Here is a 19,270-nt window from a genome sequence, read left to right as displayed (position 1 = left end):
AATATTTAAAATAAAAATAAAAATCTAATATTTAAAAAAAAAAAAAAAAAAACATGCCCGCTGAGTTTCTTGCCAATTCTTCTCAGGACGGAGGCTAATTCTTGTGAATTGGCGGTAATTCTTTTGACGTTCAACAAGTATGTACTTTCATTTATGTTGAATAAAACTTTTTTGATTTGATTTGATTTGATTTGAATTATAAACACTTAATTGACACCATTTTGAAAATTATATTCTTTATAAAAATGTAGATAATATATTTGATGTTCCATAGTTATTTAGCACACATAATTATTAAGTTAGTTCAAACGAAACAAAGAATTATTTTCACTGAAATTCTTCCAGAATGTACGAGTGTACTGATAGCAATCGCCACACACGTAATACGTCAGAGTTAACAAGCTCTACAAACACGTTTGTTGTTGGATAAACATATTAGTGCCCGACGCTCGGTGGGCACAGTCACATGACTACTCGGATTTACGAAGATAAACCTGTGCACATACTGTGCGTATATAATAAGGAATGTAAAAAAATATGCTACATTTAAACATTACAATAAATGAAGGCTTATCTTCATGTCCGTGTATTTTGTGGGGTATAATTTAAGTCCGCATTTGCAGGGTCCATAATTCCGTTTTGAAGGGTAAGACAGCGGTTAATTTGACCTCATATTTCAAAGAAGATAGTAAAAGGTTGGCCTCGAAATCAATTGCACTGCTGCAGCAATAGGAAAGATAAAAAAATCTCGTAATAATTAATCTGTACTTAATGACATCATTGACAAAGTTAGAGGTTTAAAGACTGTCAGTAAATATATCGCCAAGGTGCTGCTGGTAGTAGCTATTAGTTAATATTAACTAATTTCATTACCAATCTGGGTTGTTCCAACACTCTGTATGGGAAGCGGGATATAGTTCCGAAACATCAGTATCGAATCCGAAATTCCTGGGTGAGAACTCTACTATTTGCTACAGCTACAAACTATTTGATGAGACTTTCAAGAGATCGCCAAATGTATGCTTGGAATCATCAACTAATATAGCTCCTAGGAATAAAATACTTCAATTATGAATTCGTAAACTATGATTTGATAAATATTTATGTTCTCTAATCTTATTATTTGCAAGTTCATTTATAATATATTGTAAAAAAAACTCTTTTGAGATTCTTTCTATTGAATCAGAACTTATGTTGATTGTAGCAATATAATTAAAGTAATAGAGTGCCTTATGGCACATTAATTATATTTAATTTAATTTACAATAATAGGTAATATTAGTTACAACCTAATAATCTAGTAACTAGCCAATTTTATAGGAAATTCGACACTTAATTAAAATAATATAATCTTTGGACAAGTGTTCATGACAATACCAATGTAAACGTATTCAGAGTGTGGTAAATCTAAAGATGGTAAATCCCATAAAATAATTCCTTTCAGCGATACTACGCGCCTTAATGTTTGGATTGGAGGCTTTACGTAAAGATTTTGAGCTGTCATCGTTCAGACACATGTACATGTAGCCTTATGGAATTATAAGCAGAAAACGGAGCAACGAGTGCATTGACGCCCAGACCATACAGCACGGAAATACTTCATTGACATAGATGAACTTTTTGTTGAAACAACTAGTTCTGAAGTTTTACGCAGTGTCGTAGCATAGAGAGTGCAGATCAGGTAATTTATTTGAGTATTAACTTGATTGGCGATTTCAGTATGCGACTCCTAAGAACATTACGTCTCATGTTATGTTCGTTAAGTTGTTGCCAGGGTCCAAAGAGGTAAGCATTTTCATTATTTTTTTCGGCTTTCTTTTTTTTCTTTAATGGCCAACATCTATTGAAAATTTGAAATTAACGGGGACATCTTCAAGGTATAAGATTAATATATTAAATGTAGTTTATGCAGCAACTTTTCTATCATTCCAATCAAAATGCGGTAGAAACGAATGCTTTTGTTATTAAATAGGATAATTTCAGCCCACCCAGTATTATGTGATTGAAATTAGTGTGAGAGCGTTCACCCACAATGTGCGTATAAAAAAGTGCATTGACTACTGTCAATAATAATGTCCTTTAATCTAAGTTGGCTTCTAATTGTCGGAACATACTCGTGAATTAAAAACAATCAACGAAATGCTTTATATATATAAATATATGCATATTTGAATTTCACCGAAAACCCTGTTCGGATCCAATCTTACGTTTGGTTCATGCTTTTGAAATTATCGAATATTTATGTTAAATTGTTGTAAAAAATGTCAAATTGCATTTTTTTTTTTAATAATAGATATAGAATACTGTATAAGTGTAGAATAGTTTACCGTATCATGAGATCTAGAGAAGAAAGAGCGACAGATATTAATCATGTTAGATGTATGAAAAATGAAACAGGTAAAGTTTTAATGAAAGATGAGGAAATAACAGAGCGCTGGAAGATATACTTTGAAAAATTTGTGAACGAGGATAACGACTGGAATAGGATGATTAATAGGAAGCCAGATAAGATTTTGAAGTCGTCGTGGCCTAAAGGATAACAAGTCCGGTGCATTCATATCTAGAGATGGAACGGTGTTCGAATCCCGGGCGGGTACCAATTTTTCTAATGAAATAGACGTACTTAACAAATGTTCACGATTTATTTTGACAGTGAAGGAATAACATCGTGTAATAAAAATCAAACCCGCAAATATATAATTTGCATAATTACTGGTGGTAGGACCTCTTGTGATTCCGCACGGGTAGGTACCACCACCCTGCCTATTTCTACTGTGAAGCAGCAATGCCCTTTGGTTTGACGGGCGGGGCAGCCGTTCTAACTATACCTTAGAACTCATATCTCAAGGTGGGTGGCGCATTTACGTTGTAGATATCTATGGGCTCCAGTAATCACTTAACACAAGGTGGGTTGTGAGCTCGTCCAACCATCTAAGCAACAAAAAATTAAAAAGATAACGTCAGGCTTGTGAATGAAATCAGCGTGTATGAAGATAGAGAAGCAGTGAGAAATATGGAAAACGGAAAATCGGAGGGACCAATTGGTATAACAATGGAAGTATCGAAGATACTGGGAGACGACGGATATAATTGGCTAATTTTATTCTTCAATAAGCTGCTGCAAGAAGAAGTGATCCTTACAGAGTGGTAATCAGTACACTGGTGCTCATATACAGAAATAAAGGTGGTGTGCAAGTCTGTAGCAGTTATCGGGGAATAAAGCTTATATCATATAGTATGAATGTTTGGGAAAAAGTGATAGAGAAGCGATTGCGAGATGAAAGTGAGATCAACCAAAACCAGTTCGGGTTCATGCCTGGTCGCGGGACAACGGACGACATATTCGCACTCCGCCAAATGTGCGAAAAATATCGAGATGTGATGTTCAGAAGCGCGTACTTGGGACGGTATAGACATATTATGAGACGAAATACCAATGAGGTTGTTAAGAGAGTCTTAACTATGAATGTGGAAGGCTTTAGAGGAAGAGGCAGAGCAAAGAAGAAATGGATGGACTGCGTGAAAGACGATATGTGTAAGTAGGGAATGAGCGTAGAGATGTTAGAAGAGGAAACAGGTTGCGCGTACCCCAGGTGACTGGGAGAAGGGTAGGAAAATGATGCCAATGATAAGTAGAATAGAAGTAGAATACTAATATTTAAACAGAAACCGTAAATGAATCGATACCACTGCCTGTTCTTTATCTCATGAATGAATCGTTTTTAAACTTTTACAAAGCTTAATCTCGAAAATGTCACTAAAGTTGAATAAAATTATAATACCATGAGAACGTTGTTACTAAATTCTTCTATGTGGTTGCTAATTGTCATTATCTCCATATGTTTTGAAAACATTTGGTTTATGATCCGTTACGTATTAAGGACGCAGAAATAAAAATAATTAGTGGTTAAATCTCAGAGAAATGGACGAGCTCACAGCCCACCTGGTGTTAAGTGGTTACTGGAGCCCATAGGCATGTACGACGTAAGTGCGCCACCCACCTCGAGATATAAGTTCTAAGGTCTCAGTATAGTTACAACGGCTACCCCACTCTTCAAATCGAAACGCATTACTGCTTCACGGCAGAAATAGGCGGAGTGGTGGTACCTACCCGTGCGGACTCACAAGAGGTCTTACCACCAGTAACTACGCAAATAATAATTTTGCGGGTTTGATTCTTATTACACGACGTTATTCCTTGACCGTGGAACTCAATCGTGAACATTTGTTGAGTACGTATTTCATTAGAAAAATTGGTACCCGCCTGGGATTGGAACACCGGTGCATTGCTTCAACACGAATGCACCGGACGTCTTATCCTTTAGTCCACGACGGATAATATTTTCATCGCCTCCATTTACATGGCCACATGAGGATACCACCATATTTAAAAAAAAAACTATAACCAAGTTAAGACATTCTAAATTCAACTTTTTAAATCTGGTATTTTCTTCATTGCTGCAAGATGCAAGAATGCAAGTTGTTCAGAAAATGTTAAGCTTCTTTAACTCCAGCTATGCCCTTCACTCCAAAAGGAAATTAAACATTTGATGGAGTGATACCTCAGGGTCAAAATATTGTAAAGAGTTTCCCATTGAAAACAATGCAATAGGGACCTTAAAATGAGCGGAAAAGTCACAGCTTAACTCGACCCACAAGTTCATATGCGCTAACGGATAACTTCCTTTGAGCAGTGGAAGAAAACATAATAGTAATTAACGTGGAAATTCGTATATTTCCCGGCAGATTAAGTAAGCTATGAAGCTTTAGTCTTCTTATTGCTATCAAACGCAATTCACGCAAAACTCAAAGCTTGTCTTAATTCTAGCTTTTATTTACCTAAATAAAAGCTAGAATTACCTAATGTATAAACAAATATCCTTCCAGATACGAAAATATGCTTCGATTTATTGTGTGTTTGGCTGTTTTAATTCCACGAATCGAATGTGGAGGTAATGACGTCATCGAAGATGAGCTACGAACGAAGAGGCAAATAAATAGTTTACCACTCGTATATCCATATGGAGGTACTTATAAGGTGATTTTTAAATATTAAACTGCTTATTTTACTATAGATATTACATTTGCTCATTCCTAATATCATTCCCAAATATTGGACATAGCCATTCTGTTTGGCATAAGATAAAAGGGATCTTACGATAATGTAAAAGTTTTTATAAAATAATAAGCTTGAATGGTATTTCAATAAGTTTTATGATTTAGTATCGCTTATCGAACTGATCGTAGGGTGTATCTTGGAATGGCAAGTACCACCATGCAGCCAATTGCTACCGTAAAGCGGTCTTGTGCGTCATTAGTATAATACAATTGCTACTGTAACCGCATGTCTATACAGCATCCTTCTTGTATCTGTGAATGAGGCAACCATTTATTTAGCAGATATTTTTTAGTTCGTCTGTCCGTCTGCAGTAGTACTGTATAATGGTTGTCACGATCTTCGAATCTGAACGCAGACCGCTCAATCATCATTTCTATCTTTTCACGGTGAAGCATCTCTTTCCTTAATCTTGCCGAAACTGTTTCTTTCACAGCTACTGATAGGCTTCTCGTCTCCAATCAAGACGCAAGACAACGTAGCTCTTCTTTTTGCTGCAAACTTCCAGTATCAATACGTTCAATTCGCGAATATTTCGGAACTGTCACAGTACTATGTTTATAAAGAAGTCACAAGAGAACAGAGAGATGCTGATATAGCCGCCAGGAGAGATGAAAGATATGTTTTCTATAAGTCTTTCGCTGATCTTTTGACTGCGTGAGTATTTCACATACCGATACAATTTGTAAGTTCCAATGAGTTCGTAACTTGTCCTTAAATCCTAAAATGGGCGATTATATTCAGTCTATAACTTCGACATAAATAAAACCAGAAATCGATTTGTAAATTGATTACGTTTCGTGGTATTTGGGTGAATACTGTTTAGATTTAGAAAGCTTGAAGGAATGTTTACGTTATAGTGATTGTTTCGATACAATATCCGTTACGAGCTGAATCCTAGGTACATTTACACGTGTATTAAGTGGCTAGTGGAGTTCATAGACATCACAGCTCAGATGCAGCTGCGCACCTTGAGACATTGAGGGTTGGGGCCTTGGGGCTAAAGTCTTAATTGCATTGTAAAGCGATTGTCCCATAATTTCGAGTGGACCAAACTGAAACACATTATTACTCAGCAGCAGCGACATACAAAATGCTGGCTCACAATATCCCATTCTACCAGTAAATGGCGATTAGTCGTAATATACTGGTATACGCACCGAAGAATTCCATAACTAATGTTATCAATATAAGGGATATTAACGTAGGTCAACATTTGGCAATGACCAAAATCAAATCTAACTATAATCATATCGTTAAGCGGAGTTATCAATGTTTAAGGCAATAATAACCCTTGATAGCGTTTGTGGGGACGTCATGGGGATTATTAACTTTTTTAATTTACTGATATTTTTGTTTCTGCCATCTCTTTGAAGATAAAAAAATATAGGAAATGTGGATATTAAATTACTTCATCAATAATTATTATTGCTTGCTGACCGTAAATTGCACTTAATCATTTAGAAATCAATGTGTAGTGTAAGGCCTTAAGGTAATTTAGCCTTCCGTTGTTCACGTTTTTTATTTTTTTTTTATTGCTTAGATGGTTGGACGAGCTCACAGCCCACCTGGTGTTAAGTGGTTACTGGAAGCCATTGACATCTACAACGTTAATACGCCACCCACCTTGAGATATAAGTTCTAAATTCTCAGTATAATTACAACGGCTACCCCACCCTTCAAACCGAAACGCATTACTGCTTTACGGTAGAAATAGGCAGGGTGGTGTTACCTACCCGTGCGGACTCACAAGAGGTCCTACTACTAGTTTTTAATCTCAAGAAAACAGTGTGTCTTAATGCGATCAGTTTGTTTTTACATTCAGACAAACTTTAATAACAATTTACAATGCTGTTCAGAAACCAGTATCCAGAATCAGTGAAAAAAGTTCATTGACCTAAAGATATTTTGTTTTGGGCATCATTTTGCTCGGGTTTTATTAAGTTAAAAACTTTTATTTGAAAGGAAGGGATTTAACGGCTTCGATTGCGTACTGCGAGCTATTTGTGAAGCAGCTCAATATCCAGTGGAAGACGAAGGATTCGTTGGAGAAATCCTACACATTTTGCTGACGTAAGTATTACAATTTTTTATTACTAATCAAGGCTTGGTCAATTCTAGAATTACCGGGCTAAATTAACATCTAAATATACTTCACTTGTAATATTTTCATAAAATGCGACATTCATAGTTATTTGTGGATATGCCGTTCTGTAATTAAAGCTACTTTTACGGCTTAATCTTGGTTTTTCGAATAATTCACAGCTTTCGTGGTCATAGACGATTCACAGTGTAAAAGTAGTTTTAATTCTATTTACGACTCGCCAAAACCGAAGGAAACACCATATCATTGTATTTACAAAACAAAATCTAGCAATTCTCGCAACTGATGATGACTGGCATCTCCCAAGCATACAAGGTTTGATACTTTTGCTTATGATGCATTTATATGTAACCTAGACTTCTACCTTATATGTTAAGGAGGAATAGGGTATTCAGTTCATAAACAGTACTCTTCCACGGGTTTTTGCCACGATTTTTACTTTAAATCGGTTCCAGATATAGCTTAGCGCTCTTCCAAACGCCATGATTATGTGTAGATATTAGTAGTGTTCATAAGATAGATAGACCCATAAGACGGCTACGAAAGCTTAAGCCAATTTAGGTTGTGGTATCTATGGGCTTTTAGCTTACCGATGATCATTAAACCAATCTTCGATTTGTCTTCACGAATAATTAATATTCCCATCAAACTTAAGGCCGGTATCTTTATTTAGTTTCGCATGGTCCGATTCATTTTCTTGCTCTGATTGACAATCTATCGCTGTCGTCTCAGCTGCCATTATCGAATAATGAAAGAGTGATGGATTTCAAATATAATAACAGTATAAATGGTTTACTTTATTTCCTTTTTAATTGCGTAGAAGTGTAGGTGGGATACGACTCTCGCGGCGAAACCTCGTCGCGGTGTTGGGGCAGGACCTCTCTTTGAGGGCTATCGTCGCCCGTATGGTAGAGGACCGGAGTTCGTGGGAGGCCATGGCTGGGTTCTGTGACTTGGTCATGGCGCTTCGTGAGGCTGAGGAGCGCGAAAGGGAATGGGATCCCTCTTCGGCTCCTCAGCGCAGAAGGCGGGGTGGACGGCGCGTGCGAGAAGCCGCCGCTCAGACCTCGTAAGGACGGGCGCCCCCGCACCCGGCACTCGACTGTTGGTCCGGTGGTGAAGCGGTGCAAGGTGGCTCCTGTGCGCCGCTCACGGTGTGTCGCCTGAGACGAGGTTCTACGGGATTTTCCCGGGGATGAAATCCCGTCTTAACATTAGTACGGGTACCGCCTAAGGCGAGACTTTCGGCGCGCATCGCGGTACCGTAAGTTTCGTGTAGTCGGTGTGGTGGAGCTCGAGTCGGTAGTCGTTCTGCGGGGCAAGTGCTTCGCGCGCCTTTTTCAAGGCGTAGTCTCCTGTGAGAAATTGGGGGAGGTGAAGGACCTCGGCCCTTCTCTTCTCTCCTTCTTCCTCTCAGGAAGCGCCGGAGTCCGACATAACCCGGTCCGTTACCCCCCTCGACCGGGTATCCGTAAATAGATTCCCCAGCGTAAAAAAAAAAAAAAGGTGGGATACGACTCGCCAGGTGTAAAGCGGACACCGAAATCCAAAGACAATTACCACGTGAATTCCGTTACCTACTGAAATATGAAGTCTTCATTATGAGGTCTTAATTGTGCTGTAAATATAAGCAGGATGGTAGTGTCGACTCCTGCCGGCTTACAATATACCTAATTATCGGTAAAGCCACGTTGGTGATCGCAGTACGTTAATTTAACTTTCAGCGAACGAAGCTGCTCATTTTGCTGTGAATCCCTTAGTGGGCGCCCATTGAAAGAGGTGGGGAGTAGTGCTACTCACAACCAGACTTGCCATTTACTGGTGGTAGGGCCTCTTGTGAGTCCGCACGGGTAGGTACCACCTCCTTGACTATTTCTGCCGTGAAGCAGTAATGCCTTTTGATTTGAAGTGTGGGGCAGCCGTTGTCACCATACTGAGACCTTAGAACTCATATCTCAAGGTGGGTGGCGCACTTACGTTGTAGATATCTATGGGCTCCAGTAACCACTTAAGACCAGGTGGGCTGTGAACTCATCCACCCATATAAGCAATAAAAAAAAATTGCCATTCATGAATTAACTTAACCTTGTTAATTTTAGCCCGGACTACGGTAAAACTCCGTTTGATGAACCAGATCCGGACTGGAAGGATATGATGTCACCGTACATCGACGCTGCAACAGCAGGAAGACAAATGTTCAACTGCGCTTCGATATATAGCAGCTGCCCCCAAGGACAGGGCGTTTTGGAACTCATCAGTGCTTTAAGAGATGAATAGGAATATAATGTGATACATTTTTACAGACACGTTAAGTAGTTAACTCTTGTTTTCATGTTATTTTCAATAATTTTTTTTGTCTTACTGTTAAAATTTAAATTTAGCCTATTTGTCCGCTGTTTGTAAAATTGCTGTAACATGTCATAGTGTTTTATAAGAGATTGCTGTACATGCCTGTAACTGGCTTACATACCAGTACTTAATTTTATAAATGTTAATTTTAAGCTTGAATGTTTTGTGTGTATTGCTGTTGGTGTGTCTAAATAAATAAATAGCTGTCCAAAAAAATTCATCTTCTTCTGTCGCCCTGTTCTTCTGATTAGATATGCGATTTAAATACTTTAATGCGGGAGACAGTTCAATTATTGTTGGCATTCTATCCTTTCACTGGACTTGTGAATTTCATGCAGCAGCATTTTTCGCAACAGTGACGTAGTCTATAATCATCTTTCTCCGTCATACCATAGTCTAGGCAGTCATCAGACCCGTACATCTGTAGGAGACTATACCGGAAAAAATCGCCCTTATCAGGCTAGCGAACAAAAAGTTTTATGTCATTCGCCGACTCTGGCAACATGCTCTGAATTTGCCTTGACAATACCTATTACCGCACGTTTACCAATAATAGAAAAATTCTAAAATAAATTCGAATAATTGATGTAAAACCGTAATGGCTGGTTGAAAACTTGGTTTAGTCTTACCCGGCCTATAAGAATGAAGTATTCTTATAAATTAATTTGTACGTATATATAACTGCTCTAATACAATATCATTGTTTTGATAAAATAGTTATAGACAAAAATTATTCCCGTAATTAGTATTAGCGCCAATTATTTTAAACTTATGACTATTTTTCCTGTGACCACAGATGTAAATATGTGGAAATGTTGACAATACAATCTTGTGATTATTAAATAAAAGAAAATAATTTTCGGATTTTCAATTATTTTTATGCAACATCAGTGAACTGCGACACTTCTAATACTGAGAAGGGACACGAATTTCTGGAGTTTTGGCATTCTGTTTCCGTTTTATTGTGCCATTTGTCTGTAGACGATGATTGGCGCCTGAAACAAGAAAATAGATAGTAGTAGAATATAAATACAGTGAGTTTTTGTCGTTGGCATTTGGATAATAGTGAGACCGGTGAGCGATCAGACTAATTTCAATGACAGTATGAAGGGTAGGTTCGAGGATGTTCAGCAGTAATCACGAAGGAGATATCGTCCTTTCGCATTAAAAATGTACAATTTCCAAAAATCTTCGAAATTGAGTTAATATGCGGAATCATTTGTTATCACCAGTATTTTTCTCATAGATACTGTCAAAAGAGCTTTGTTTAGTTTTAGTTCTTTTTTTTTTTGGTTTACCCTTATTTTGACTACAATTAACAAAATTAATACATAATTTTATCTTACTTTAAAAGACAGATCATGTAACTGGTAAAAAATAAAAAAATAAACGTTGCAAAGATGATTAATATTAAAAATATCACATTTTAAACCTTTAAAACACTCTCCTGTAAAATTAGTAAGTTTTGAGATTATACAGTTTTAATGCGAGAAGACGATATGCGGGCTTTGGTAAGATTGATCACCCAGCTTCGTTCATGAGTTCGGCTTTCATTATTAGCTACAAAGAAAAAGCTAATATAGCTATACGAGCTATATGTTCACACGATAATATCCACAAATTAGGTAATCTAGTGATCCTAACAATTTTTTTGTTAATCTGCAACTAAATCACTACATAGTATAAAACAAAGTCGCTTTCTCTGTCCCTATATCTGTCCCGATGTATGCTTAAAACTTTGAAACTACGAAACGATACGATTTTAATGCGTTTTTTTTGAAGTGAAAACTTCTTTAGAATCGTTGTGATTTCAAACCGGATGCAACGGAAAAAACGACAGGTAAGAGACACAAATACAAAAATGTGTAGGATGAAGCCAGCAAAGAATGAGACAGAAATATACATACTATTTAATACAGCGCCATCTGTGAGATTTTTTAATACTAACGTGTGTATGAAAGTTCTTGTAGTGAATTTTAATTTAGGATTATACGTGAAATTAAAATATCAATTCACAGAGGGTGCTACCTTACAATTATTTACTAATGACAAAATTTTAGGATAATTGTATTTTAATTTTGGAAGGTTTCACTTCTACCATTGCATTGCATTGCAGTGTGAATTGCACACATTTTGTTTTTTTAATAGATAGTGTGATTGAAGAGGAAGGTTTATATGTATTTATAATAACATCCATTAAATAGTGGAAAAATCAATAATAAATTACAGTTTCCGAAGCGAGGGCGGGTCGCTAGTAACAAATAAAACGAAAACTATAATAAAATCTAAAAATGTTCTTTCAACCTGTGGAATTGTGTTAATATACACCATAGTCTATATATTAATACGTGAAGCAAAAGCTTTGTATCCCTTTTTACGAAAATTGCGCGGACGGAGAAGTATGAAATTTTCTACACTTATAAAGAATATGGAGAAGAAGTGCACAATGCTAATATTTTTTTAAATAATGCATAAAAGATACATTAAATCAATAAAGAAAACATTACACACACTACATACCATGTATTTGACGCACACACGCATGCATACTATTTATTGTCAAACTTTTGTTCTTGACGTCTGTTGTCAAATTGAGAATAGATTAAATATTGTTTGTCTTTATTCATATTTTTTATAGTGTAGCCTTGGACAAATTTGTGATTATAAATGTATAAAATACAATAATAATAGTGTACAAAATTACAATTCCAATTAATTATAGTCGAATTTCGACTACTGCAGGACCTCTAGCTCAGTTAATTTGAGCATCTGATTTCAATGACGTAATAAGATAATCTTGAGCCAATATTTGATGTTTGTTTCAAGTAAATTGGTTGACAGAGATAATATTAGAGATTACGCACACCGAGAAAGCTACTCAATACGAAATAACTCTTTATTTAAATTCAACTAACTTTGTTTACTAATTTGTACTTTAGCTTTTTGTTACTAGTAAATTAAATATCTAAGGTATAAGTTTGTTATTCTGTTCATAAATATTATAGGTTCGTAAATTGCTGTATTCATAATGTATGTTAGTAAATGTTTCCGTACTAACTGGCTTGTATAATAAAATTTTATGTTGGTGATTTGTAACGAATTTCATATCTGATTTAGAATAATTGGAATCTATCACATTCATTTTTAATGTGCTACTAGCTGACCCGGCAGACTTCGTAGTGACTCAATCGATAAATAAAAGACAAACTTTTGTATAAAATAAACTTAAAACAAACAAAAGGAAACCGTCTGACGGAGGACACATCAAAGGAAAAACAAAATTGTTATTTTTATTGAATTGCGAAAATTTTCATATTTATGTACCTTTTTAACCTTCTCTGGACTTCCACAGATCATTCAAGACCAAAATTAGAAAAATCGGTCCAGCCGTTCTCGAGTTTTAGCGAGACTAACGAACAGCAATTCATTTATATATATATCTATATATAGATTATAACGGTATTAGAATGCGTAAATATTATAGCACATACATGCTGCTATCAAATTTTGGTCAAATTCGTTATAAATTCAAATGGAAAATAAAGAACATTTGAATTGGAAATTCATTGTAACCTCACCTAAAAACCATTTTTAAAATCCTGTGATATATTTCGGTGGGCTGCGAGATCATTTCCATTTCGCAAATAGCTCGTCTCACGCAATGGAAGCCATTAAGGCCGTTCCTGTAAATAATGACTTAAAATATACCCAAAACAAAATATATGAGACTTTATGATTTGGTTGTAAAGCGGTTGAAACGATGGATAATTATATTTTACTATCAAAGCTAATCTTCTCACTCGTCTTGTTCTAAGCTCACTTTGTTTTTATTATAGTCGAGTACGTGATGACGCAGTATCTATAACAGATGAAAAACTCAAAAATATTTCAATACCCTTCGGACTGTACATTGTATTGATTCTTGGTATAAGTAAGTAGGATAATGGTAACAATGGACGGAATTAGAAAACGCCCTTGGACCAGAAAAGTTTTGGTAAATCGAAGATGAAAGAAGGCAGATCATTGTGAAAAGGATACTGTTACTACAGGTTGGTTGAGGCAGTTTAATATAAGTACTTAGAAATCGTTTATGGATAAACAGTTTTCATTGAGTAATAGGATGTGATTCCGTTGATTGTCAACTATTTCTAGAATAGAGGACGTCTGTATTCACTATTGTCTGTATTAAATATTTTAAAATCTACTACGTCGCTAAGTTTGCTGAGGACCACACTTTACATTTTCAAGAGAATCTATATTAGAGTTTGACTGTACGGTAACAAAATATAATACCTGTCCAAGACTGTTTCCATATGATGATAAAGGTCTCGTCTGTAAAGTCTATGATAAGGATGAAAGGAGTCTGGTGGCTCATCCCAATTCACACGGAAACCGACTGCTTGGGCAAAAAGCTGATTCCACGGCACCATATTAGCTTTGAAATTCACACGGAGCTGTAAAAATGAAATTTAACAATATTAATATGATTAGAAGAGTCTCTATAACTCACAGTTAAGTGAGCAACATTTAGCGAGCGACATTTGTCAGCATGATCATTTCGTGAATGAAAAAAAGTAAATAGAACAAGAAACTAAATTAAAATATACTCACAAAGAAATGTGATATATTCCTGAAGCTCAGATACCTTCGAAATCTGTTGTGGGTATTGTTGGCCTCTCCGGAAGTAATCAAGAAAAACACTATCGCACTGACATAACACAGTAAAACTAACCCGAAAACTCTGTTCATAATAGTTTGCTTTTACTAAAACACAATTAAATAAATACCTTTTGAAAACTAGAAAATTGTTTAAGTGGGGACTTGATGGAGAAACGGTCCGTGTTAAATTGTGTTGTAGTGATGTTAATAAATTTGAATGGATGCAAAACTCAAATATATAAGGATTAGATTTGGGCAATCTTATCTATCTAATTTACATAGAGATTTTTATTTACTCAACTTGACTTTTTTTGACTAAAAGATTCAAAGCCTGTATGTTATATTGGATGTCATTCTATTTGAAGATAAAATCAAGTGACAACAGCCGCAATTGGAAGTAAAATGAAATTAATTTCACTCCTTTGTAAAATAATATGTAACTTGAAATTTAATACAACTACCTTAATGAAAATATAAAAGTGGCAACAATAATTTGATTTTGAAATGATATAAAGGCCCATTAGACGTTGGAAATGATCTGCGGCTCTAACTTAGTCGAAAAAAAAAAACATTTAAATCCTACAATTCCGTGTCTATTGAACGCCCCACTTTTCCCAAAATAGGCACCAAGAAAAGTACAGAACGGTGTAACAAACGGAGTGATAAAGAAAACGACATTTTGAAACTAGCTGTTTATTTTTAAGTAGGTTTTATTTGGCGTATTGTTTATCGCGGCGTGTGCCCGACCTAATACACTTTCAGAAATTTTTGTCAGGTCATATACAGGGTGATGGACGAGATAATTTTCTTCAGTTTATTTCTTAAGGTGGATTGCAGCATTCCAAGTTGCGATTTCTATTAGCTTCAGAAGCCACATCACACCAGATTGGTCGTAACCTAAATTTTTCAATCGGTGCTAATTGATAATGCCTCTAAAGAAATTCTCTAAAAATGTATATGTCGCAGGAATTACACCAATGAATAAATATATATTAATGAAACGATAGAATATTACATCGTCTAGATCACCACTTATACGCTTGGTTGTACTTAAGGTCGCGGACATCCTCGGTGTCAACCCAAATTCCTGTTTACAGCTGAAGAATATGTTCAAATGATGTTACTTACCTCGAGGTTTCCTTATCCGTTACAGATATTATCCATTTGGCCCGTTAGACACAAATTGGCGTCTGTAAAATACTCACTTTACACGTTACTAATAAAGACATATCATATTGTCCATAAATAATTGAAAAGGGTTGATTAAAACAGTATCGAAATTCCCTAAGAAAAATCTTTTATCAAGAAACAATTGTAAGTTTTAAAACATTTTTTTTCCTGAAGTGACAAACTTGAATCGGGCTGTATAATTCAAATAGAAGTTTCATATTTACTGGTCGTGATTAACGGTACTTCATCGAAAGCCGATAATCTTGTATTGTAATCCCAAACTGTAGTCCCGTGTTGCTCCACCAAAACTAATTTTCAACGGAATTACTTGCAAAATGGTTGCAATCCCGACGACTTTCAAGTTATTGCTGTTATTAGTTTACTCCGTGGAAATGCAAATTATTGAAGATGTCAACAAGAGCGGTGGAATTGAATTACATGGAAGAAATGAAATATTGTCAAGGAAAAAAAGATTCATCATATTCCCCGAAGGAAGCTCTTTCCAGCTTGGTGAGTCCGAGAAAGTCAATGAGTTTATATTGCTTGCTATTTATTATTTTGAATTTTACAAATGGAAATTGTTTTGTTACTTAAATACTAATGCGTTGGGCTTTGAATTTTTTTCCTGCCCAATATGTATCTCAAAATTATTATTTAAAGAGTAAATTGCGATATAATAGACCTCCTGTCCAAAGCTTTATAAAACTGTAGGTTTCAATAATCGTTTCGCAAGTTTACTGTGTAACGTTTGAAGATTAATTAGCGGATTCCATAGCGGATATTTCATTTATAAAAATCCATCTAATACAATTTTTTTTTTATCTCATAACAAAAAAAATCCTGTTTCAGTTTTTTGTACGACATTTCCATTGGTATCACCGATCGGAGATATTGTTCTGTGGGGATACACAGCGGCCTTAGCCTGGGAATTACCTCAGGATCCGTATTCACCGTTCGATCATCACGCCGACCCTTTGCATAGGCGAATGGATTCCAAAGTCGTGTATTACACGGACGAAGATGGAAAAGTTATATACAGAAGGCCTTACAAGAGGTATTAAATAGGAAACTATCATTAATAATAATATCATTAATAATCTTGTCCTAAGAGATTCTCTGTTTAATTAAAATGAATGTTACTGTTTGCTTTCACATAATAATATAATTAACGAGTCGATTGACAGATTAAAACTTTGGCTGTAATTTAATATTGGCTACTGAGTGAATCCCAGCAACTTAAGGCACGATAACTGCTTTAACGCGTGATTCATATAATACATTCAAACTTAAATAATTTGAATCAACTCAAATTTCTCAAGAAAAACTTTTCATATTGCAAAGCGTGCTGACAGGTTTCTGAAAGAAAGAGTATTATCGAGTTTGAAGCACTTTTGTGTGATTTTAAATTAAATACTTACTGGTGGTAGGACCTCTTGTGAGTTCGCACGGGTAGGTACCACCACCCTGCCTATTTCTACTGTGAAGCAGCAATGCCTTTCGGTTTGAGGGGCGGGGCAGCCGTTCTAACTATACCTTAGACTCATATCTCAAGGTGGGTGGCGCATTTACGTTGTAGATGTCTATGTAGATGTTGTAGTTGTAGATGGCTCCAGTAATCACTTAACACCAGGAGGGCTGTGAGATTGTCTACCCATCTAATCAATAAAACTTTTTTTTCTATATGAAGTAAGCGATGATGAGAAAAAAAATTGTGTCTTGTGTTCTTTACTGTTTTTCAAAATATGATATGTTCACCAATATATTAGAATTAATTAAATCGATAAACATCCCAACCTCCTATTTAGATTTACATAGGATGGCAAAATACACATTAATGCGGAGTTTAAAAAGCTTTAAGACAAACCGCACGAAAATATACGAAAAATATGCATGCATTTTAAAGCTCAACGCAAACTAATACTGTCCGCAAATGAACTTTTTAGGAAAGCTATCGTGAATCCTGCATTCGCGAAACGAAGCGTCGACGTGGACGCATCGCAAATAGAAAAAGAGAAATGCGGAATAGACAGGAAACAGATGCATGCCTCGAAAAACAGGCGCGCGTTTTTGAATAGCACCGACTATGAGCAACAGACCGTTGAATTCCACAGGACCAGTCGCGTATCGCTCTACCAGAAAATTGAGACAATGCTTCAAGGGTATGTTAATATTGGTACTGAATACTTTTTTAGCTTAAGTTTCAATTTAATCTTATCAATTCTTTTTTTAAACGTTCTCATATTTTTATCATCATTAATTTCTGATATTATTTCCAAAGAACTATTTATTCCCTTTGTTATTTAAATTTAGTAAAACATAATTACAAATATAGAACGACATCAAACTACGGGATCAAGAATTTACGAGTGAGAAATATTAATTTTAATATGTAGTTAGTTAGTTAGTGTTATAAGGCATTCCTCATAAAGTGCCTTATAACCTGTATAGAGATGAGAGATTCAATAGGGCCACAAGAAACTACTACACGAGATTTTTATTCACTAAATAATATATTCATATTAAGTTGTTATCGATTTTTGTTATTTTGGTTCACAAGTGCCTACTATGTCAATTTTAAATTGCTTGTCGGATACACACAATTACATATATAAGTAAGAAATGTCATTAACAGTACATAAAGATGTAGAACTAGTTTCTGGTGAATCAACAAATCTTTTATAAATCCGAACAATTCCAGACTCGGGGCCAATGGCAAACACTGCATGTTGAAGACATTATGTATAGTGGGGAAGACAAATGACCATCCCCAAGGAGCTTTCTTACAGGAGATACTGAGGGCCGTGTTCACGTAAGAATTATTATGGAGCTTTATCGACACTCAAGTTTCATTAAGTTTCGTTGACGCCTGACGTAAGAATTATCGCTGTAGGGACGATGCTTGGTATTGTTAGACATGGGAGAGAAAATTAATTTGTGTGTAGTGTACTTATAGTACATAAGACTTATTTTATGAAATTTGATGTATAGCACGATAAGCCTATTGACGTGCGTCGCGATTATTATTTATTTTAAAATTTTAACTTTGACTATTTTAAAACTAGCCCCTTCTGAAAATAAATAAAAAACAAACAGGAAATGACAAATTTAATTTTCTCGTAAAACCAATAATATGATTAGAAAATTTACAATTAATTATTATACTTAAAAAGTTCGACTAGGACTTTAAAGACTTTGAATTACTTAATCAAAAAAGGCAAATAGTATTTACAATTTTTTTTTTGGGAATTGCCGTATGTGATCTGTAATGAAATCTAAGTACGCGATTATGAAAATAAAATACATTTCAGGTTGCCACAGGGAGGTTCGGATGAATTTCAAAAGGAATATGAAGCAGCGCACTATGCGAAAGAATCCTGCGATGAGCTGTATCCAGATTGTGACCAAACTGTTCTGGAAGCTAATTATCCTACGTTGAGCTATTGAATATAATATAATTATGTATATACAACACTGCGTATCCGATTTTTAACTTCATTCGCCCGTCGTTCTGAAATGTTAATCACCATGAAAAGCAAATTTAGTACTAATCAAAAAATATAGATTATTAATGTACCTTATGAGTCCATATGTGTGTGTACCACTATACAATCTATTTCTGCGATGAAGTAGTCATGTTGTTAGATTTATTGGATATGGCAACCATACAGTACAATTGTTCTTTGTTTAATGTCTCAAAACGGATGGCGACATTAACATTGCGATGTCTATCAATTCTTGTACCTAGAGGGATTAAAGGAATTGTCGCTGAAAAAAGTAAATTTTTATAGGCGAATTTATTTACCTGTTTTAAATTTTGTTTTGTTTTCTGTTTTAGATTCAGTTTTAATTGTCAGTGATTGTATTTAGTATAC

General features: G+C 35.4%; 4 protein-coding genes across 5 annotated transcripts; 3 read left to right on the top strand and 1 right to left on the bottom strand.

The window, feature by feature from the left end:
* Nucleotides 1–1,459: 1,459 nt before the first annotated feature.
* Nucleotides 1,460–9,771, top strand: LOC114243978 (uncharacterized). Of its 2 annotated transcripts, XM_028175648.2 has the most exons (5): nucleotides 1,460–1,681; nucleotides 4,888–5,038; nucleotides 5,553–5,773; nucleotides 7,082–7,189; nucleotides 9,320–9,771. In XM_028175648.2, the coding sequence occupies exons 2-5, from the start codon at nucleotides 4,898–4,900 to the stop codon at nucleotides 9,495–9,497; spliced, it is 648 nt and encodes a 215-aa protein (XP_028031449.2). In that variant the 5' UTR covers nucleotides 1,460–1,681; nucleotides 4,888–4,897; the 3' UTR covers nucleotides 9,498–9,771. The 2 variants fall into 2 exon arrangements, with proteins under 2 accessions (XP_028031449.2, XP_089592475.1); XM_089736349.1 differs by lacking the exon at nucleotides 1,460–1,681 and having other exon boundaries at nucleotides 4,892–5,027.
* LOC149500431 (uncharacterized) lies at nucleotides 3,014–4,762 on the top strand. Its single transcript, XM_089736578.1, has 3 exons — nucleotides 3,014–3,147; nucleotides 3,237–3,407; nucleotides 4,747–4,762. Exons 1-3 carry the CDS (start codon nucleotides 3,014–3,016, stop codon nucleotides 4,760–4,762), a joined length of 321 nt encoding a protein of 106 aa, XP_089592704.1.
* Nucleotides 9,772–10,446: 675 nt separating the features above from the next.
* On the bottom strand, nucleotides 10,447–14,318 carry LOC114241406 (uncharacterized). Its single transcript, XM_028172237.2, has 4 exons — nucleotides 14,181–14,318; nucleotides 13,863–14,023; nucleotides 13,148–13,252; nucleotides 10,447–10,564 (listed from the first exon to the last, which is right to left on the bottom strand). Exons 1-4 carry the CDS (start codon nucleotides 14,316–14,318, stop codon nucleotides 10,447–10,449), a joined length of 522 nt encoding a protein of 173 aa, XP_028028038.2.
* A 1,415-nt stretch (nucleotides 14,319–15,733) lies between these two features.
* LOC114244987 (uncharacterized) lies at nucleotides 15,734–18,842 on the top strand. Its single transcript, XM_028176991.2, has 5 exons — nucleotides 15,734–15,908; nucleotides 16,248–16,452; nucleotides 17,342–17,557; nucleotides 18,097–18,207; nucleotides 18,707–18,842. The coding sequence occupies exons 1-5, from the start codon at nucleotides 15,734–15,736 to the stop codon at nucleotides 18,840–18,842; spliced, it is 843 nt and encodes a 280-aa protein (XP_028032792.2).
* Nucleotides 18,843–19,270: the final 428 nt, after the last annotated feature.

The sequence above is a fragment of the Bombyx mandarina genome, chromosome 21, assembly GCF_030267445.1.
Source record: "Bombyx mandarina strain Sakado chromosome 21, ASM3026744v2".
In the NCBI taxonomy this organism is placed as follows: Eukaryota; Metazoa; Arthropoda; class Insecta; order Lepidoptera; family Bombycidae; genus Bombyx; species Bombyx mandarina.
The sequence above is the reverse complement of the archived record's forward strand: the minus strand, read 5'-3'. Positions and strand labels throughout refer to the sequence as shown.

What these genes read in the sequence shown, in the direction of transcription:
- LOC114241406 (XM_028172237.2), bottom strand. Translation starts at nt 14,318, where the DNA reads ATGAACAGAGTTTTCGGGTTAGTTTTACTGTGTTATGTCAGTGCGATA. An exon ending in GGAATATATCACATTTCTTT is followed by an intron (nt 14,024 to 14,180) that starts GTGAGTATATTT and finishes TCATTTTTACAG; the next exon opens with CTCCGTGTGAATTTCAAAGC. An exon ending in ATGGAAACAGTCTTGGACAG is followed by an intron (nt 13,253 to 13,862) that starts GTATTATATTTT and finishes CATTATTTACAG; the next exon opens with GAACGGCCTTAATGGCTTCC.
- LOC114244987 (XM_028176991.2), top strand. Translation starts at nt 15,734, where the DNA reads ATGGTTGCAATCCCGACGACTTTCAAGTTATTGCTGTTATTAGTTTAC. An exon ending in TACAGAAGGCCTTACAAGAG is followed by an intron (nt 16,453 to 17,341) that starts GTATTAAATAGG and finishes TGAACTTTTTAG; the next exon opens with GAAAGCTATCGTGAATCCTG. An exon ending in ATTGAGACAATGCTTCAAGG is followed by an intron (nt 17,558 to 18,096) that starts GTATGTTAATAT and finishes GAACAATTCCAG; the next exon opens with ACTCGGGGCCAATGGCAAAC.
- LOC114243978 (XM_028175648.2), top strand. Translation starts at nt 4,898, where the DNA reads ATGCTTCGATTTATTGTGTGTTTGGCTGTTTTAATTCCACGAATCGAA. An exon ending in CATATGGAGGTACTTATAAG is followed by an intron (nt 5,039 to 5,552) that starts GTGATTTTTAAA and finishes TTTCTTTCACAG; the next exon opens with CTACTGATAGGCTTCTCGTC. An exon ending in ATCCTACACATTTTGCTGAC is followed by an intron (nt 7,190 to 9,319) that starts GTAAGTATTACA and finishes TGTTAATTTTAG; the next exon opens with CCCGGACTACGGTAAAACTC.
- LOC149500431 (XM_089736578.1), top strand. Translation starts at nt 3,014, where the DNA reads ATGGAAAACGGAAAATCGGAGGGACCAATTGGTATAACAATGGAAGTA. An exon ending in GAAGTGATCCTTACAGAGTG is followed by an intron (nt 3,148 to 3,236) that starts GTAATCAGTACA and finishes TATATCATATAG; the next exon opens with TATGAATGTTTGGGAAAAAG.